Source organism: Notothenia coriiceps, unplaced genomic scaffold (assembly GCF_000735185.1).
Source record: "Notothenia coriiceps isolate Sejong01 unplaced genomic scaffold, NC01 NC01_scaffold00033170, whole genome shotgun sequence".
NCBI classification, from domain to species: domain Eukaryota; kingdom Metazoa; phylum Chordata; class Actinopteri; order Perciformes; family Nototheniidae; genus Notothenia; species Notothenia coriiceps.
The window spans coordinates 16902-21751 of NW_011365871.1; the positions used below are offsets into that span (position 1 = coordinate 16902).

The window sequence follows — 4850 nt, forward strand, 5'->3', positions numbered from 1 at the left end:
AATATTTTTGTTTATCAATTGATACTGCTTAAAGGTGGGGTTAGGTCAGTTTGAGAAACCGGCTCGAGATACACTTTTTGTTATATTCCATGGAATGCTCTTAACATCCCGATAGCAATGAATATCCTAAGTGCTTTGACAACAAATCCATAAAAAAATTTCATCTGTGGAAGCCGTAGTACTGTAAAAAGCACGACCAATCATCTGAGCTGGCCCAGCTAAAATAACTGGATGGCCTACCTGCCTGTCAGCCTTCCATCTGTGCATAAACTTATCTCGTGCCCTCATACTGAAGCTGGTTCACTACAGGTACCTGTACTTCTGACTTTAAAGTCAGAATTCTGACTGAAGGGTAGGTAATTTTGGAGAAACCAGCTCGAGTGCGCTAGAATTTGAAAATACACAGCCGGAAAAAATCTGCCACTTCCTTACAGAGCCCCTCCTCCAACACACACGAACGCGCACATGACCAATGAGGGCACGAGATAAGTTTATGCACAGATGGAAGGCTGACAGGCAGGTAGGCCATCCAGTTATTTTAGCTGGGCCAGCTCAGATGATTGGTCGTGCTTNTAATAATAATAGCAATAATAATTGGGAGTAGGGGCGCGGCTGTTCTTATGTTCTCTGAGGGGAGGCTCACCTACCCACACTTTGAAAACCCCTGGTCCAGATCGAATAACAGCAATGCCAATCTCCTGAAGCACCTAAGTAATCCTACATACATGGGGCTATAAAACTAGTCGCCAAAGACCCCACCGTCTCAACCACCGGCAGTGACCCAGATGGAGCAACACCATCTAAACAGCCAAAAAACGATTTTTTTAAATCGCCACATGTCACCCAGAGTCAACTAAACAGATTGATTGCCAGGTATGTTGTTGAGGACATGCTGCCCATCGCAACGGTCGAGTCTGTTGCATGCCTTCAGATAACTAGTCAGCAAAAAACAACACAAAAACTTGTATTTGTATTGTTATTATTTTTAAAGTAAAGTAAAGTAACTTGTTACTAGTTACTTTTATAATTTAGTAACTAATAAAGTAACTAGATACTTTTTTGAGAGCAGTAACTATAACTATTACTAGTTACTTTTTTAAAGTAACTTGCCCAACACTGGTGATTTGTAGTCAGGCTGCAACATTGGTTTCTGAGGTCACCTCATTGTTTTTTCTTTGTCCATGCTTTGTTCTGGACTGGAACCAGAATATTTTGAGGCTATCTATCGAATTACTATAACAATTATTTAACCATCACAATTGTTGCCAGTACATTTGTGAATAAATTCTTCATAAATGTGTAGTTCATTAAAAAAAATTAAAGTAAACAAATGCTGATATGGTCCTTTAATGTGATTTACACTGTAGAAAGTGAGCTTTTTGAACATTCAAATATATCGGTATTACAGCTCTGGAGACCACTCAACATTTTTCTTAAATTTCAATCTCTACATGTATGGTAATTCAGTGTCTGTTGAATTCCAACACAGATACATGTAGTCAGTAGTTTATAGAATAAATTAAAAAAAGCTATAGATAATACATTCAAATCTGAGTCCAGATTGGCACAATTTGTGTGTGACAAGGCACAAGAATTGTGAAGTTTATAAAGTAAGTGAGGCAGATAGAAATAATCATCTGATCGATTGTACATTTGGAAACAGCAACAAAATAGGTACATTTGATCAGCTGACGGTGTTTTTTGCCACACTTCTGACAATAACCTTGCACACCTTCTCTGAGGTGCAACGTCACAAACAAATGATGGTCCTGTTATACTTTTTTAAAACTTTTTTTTAATGTTATCACAATAAAAGTGTTGTTTCTTAGTGAATTTCCTTTACTGGTCTTGTATCTCATAACATAAGCTTTAATTTTCCTCGTGGATTTTCTTCTTCTTCATCAGAGAAGGAGAAAATGGTTATGCAGCGGTGTCTTTCAGGCATGTCCTTACCTAACATAAATGACAAGAAACATAACACATGACATAACTGAAGAGCAGTGTGTCTTTAGGGGCTGTAGATATAAATGTTTTATTTCAAAGTGTTTTTTAAATTCAGCTGTGTACTACAATGAGATTATCAATGAACAGTTCATCGACATTAAAATATCAGTTTTTATTCAAATTAAACGTAGAAACATGCTGTTTGGTTTTCTCACTGCAATAATCACTTTTACCATGTTTCTTTATAGACAATATGAAGAGACAAATGTTAGTGTAGTTCTGTGTTATCCAACATTTTAGCAATAAGCTTGACTCCAACAAAAAAATACTTTGCAGGTAAGTTTACTTCAAACAAAGTGGTGGCAGTACTAAAGAAACACATTGTTTAGATCTCAAAATCCATTTTGCTCCGTGGCGCTATGACGTCAATTTCATTACGGCTGGTTTAAATCAATGATATAATAATAATGATAATAATAATAATAAAGAAATACAATGTTCTAATATATATATATATAATATATCAAATTATATATTTTAACATATGGCTCATACAATTAGCAATTCTCACTATATGTTAAATAATCTTTGCCTTAAATACATGTAAATGCCAAAGATATTTGAATAAAAACACCAGTAAAATATAAATAGAGAACTAAAATGTACTTACCGAAGAAACCACATTCATGGACGGTCCGTTTTAATCGCAGAGCAAGCCATGAGGATATTTGCTATTTGCATTAAATATAAAAAAGAAACCAACACAACAAACAGTTATGCTGCTAACAGAGGACTGCCAAGGCACACNATTACTTAGGTGCTTCAGGAGATTGGCATTGCTGTTTTTCGATGTGGACAATGCTTTCTGTCCTGCACACAGTTTACATTTGACCGCAAGATTTTTTGCGTCCTTTATCCCCACAAATTGAAAATAGTGGTTATATTTCCAAGTTGTAAATGCGCTGCTGCTCTCGCTGATACTTGCATCTGCCAGTGGTGAGTGTTGCCGTGTGTATGTGTGTTAGCATTAGCAAGTGTTCGTGTGTGTATTTTCCCCATAAGGCAAGACCCGCCTAACTCTGTCTCTGATTGGCTTACCCTGAAATGTTACCCCGCGTTAACCAATCATCACTCCCCTCTGGTTACTTTCACTTTTCCATGCGGCTGTGAGAGGACATCGCTGTATTCGCCTGTAAGTTACATCCGCAGGGAGATTCGGTTCAGTTCCATCACATAATGTAACGCAGTAACGCACCCATTTAAATCACAGTAACTATAACGGCGTTACTTAATGGGAATAGGTAACTAGTAACGCTATTAGTTACCGCAAAAAGTAGTTGCGTTATTGTAACGCGTTAGTCCCAACACTGCAAATCACCATGTGCATCCATTACTTCTCAATCTCTAAACGAGCCATCAGTTTACAGGCATCTGAGGATGACACAAAGAGGTGAAGCTCCAACATAAAACATGACGGATGATTGGGAAAAGTTCTCAGTATACACGGTGTGAAGTTTTAAGGTAAAACCAACGGTTAGCTCCTTTAAATCTGTGTTAGTCAAGTTGGTGTTGGTGGTGGTGGTGTTGATGTTGTCGGTGTTGCTGTTTGTGTTGGTGGTGTTTGTGTTGGTTTTGGCTGTGTTGGTGGTGTTTGTGTGGCTGGTGTTTGCATTGGATTTGGTGGTGTTGGTGTACTCTCCACACTGACCTTCATGCCGGTGGTCTCGGTCTCCAGTTTGGACAGGTGGTTGGAGTTATCCTCCAGCTCCCTCCTCAGGTGGGAGTTCTCCTTACGGAGCGCCTCCACCTGGTGGGCCAGCTGATCGTAGGAAGCCATCTTCACACTGGGCAGTGCCTCCTGCAGGTGGAGGAGGAGGAGGAGGTGTAAGACTGATGGATGAGAGACTGTCACAAAGGGTGGTGCCTCCACCAAATGGTTTGTTGTTCAGAGGCAGCGTCAGTGGAAACGCTCCAAGCGCTCTGATGGATTACTATTGGTCATCTGTCAATCAACCCTTGTGGAGACCTGTTTGGGGGAAAAGTTATATCTCTCCGCTCACACCCTGTACAGACACCTTTTGTATTTTGTATGGATTTATTTTCATTTCCTTTTTGTCTTTAGCTTTAGCTTTGAGGATTAGCATTGCAGTACATACAGTACATTGACCGCAGGACATCTGGTTCTTCTGCACAAATATATATGTTACCATTATAATGCTACTTGCAATAGAAAACCTCTGGAGCATGGAGTCGAAACACAATGAGAACACAGGAGAGCTGGGACTTGATGGCAAACACTGAAGAATTGATTTCAAGTTACGGCCGTAACATTGACAAAGACATGTGCAGCAGCCATGAGGTGACACAGCGGTGCCAAACCAATTCTGAATATCTTTCCTGAGACCCATATATTTAGGTCTGAGAGAATAATCATCATGCTGCATAACAAGATAAAACCGGCAAAGCACTATATAACTCCTCCATCAGCTGACGCCAACAGGCAGGAACAGGGAGACAACACACTGAGAGCATCCCAAGGTTGCAGGCCTGTGCTCAGTGAGAGCAGTACAAACTGATAAACTGGGTCAAAGGTGTGGCCCTAGGAAAATATTCCCCGAACACTACTCTGATGTCCATATTTTAAAGAAAATAAATGAACTAAGTCATGGCTCAAAGGCAGGGATCTGTCACTCTCACTCTGGCTCCATGTGTGTGTGTTAGATAACATGTTATCTAAGTGTGTCCTGCGGCTGCTCCAGCCTGCACTCCTCTGATCCTCTAACACTCTGGAACACCAAACTCTCTCCACTCGCTGCTTTCAGCTGCTAAACATTGTTTTTTTGTACAAACAGGAAAACAATAGAAAAATTCACTTTTTATATTGTAGAAATTACTTTTTTTAAATA

The 4850-nt window shown here is 39.6% G+C and overlaps 1 protein-coding gene across 1 annotated transcript in view; it reads right to left on the minus strand.

Moving 5' to 3' along the window:
* Window positions 1–4225, minus strand: part of LOC104961330 (adenomatous polyposis coli protein 2-like) — a 9155-nt gene extending 4930 nt beyond the window's left edge. Inside the window, exons 1-2 of the mRNA XM_010789599.1 lie at window positions 4152–4225; window positions 3653–3802 (exon numbers count right to left, since the gene is read on the minus strand). Of these exons, the coding sequence (XP_010787901.1) occupies window positions 3653–3802; window positions 4152–4190 (189 nt within the window). The 5' untranslated portion in view covers window positions 4191–4225. The remainder of the gene's footprint in view (window positions 1–3652; window positions 3803–4151) is intronic.
* Window positions 4226–4850: the final 625 nt, after the last annotated feature.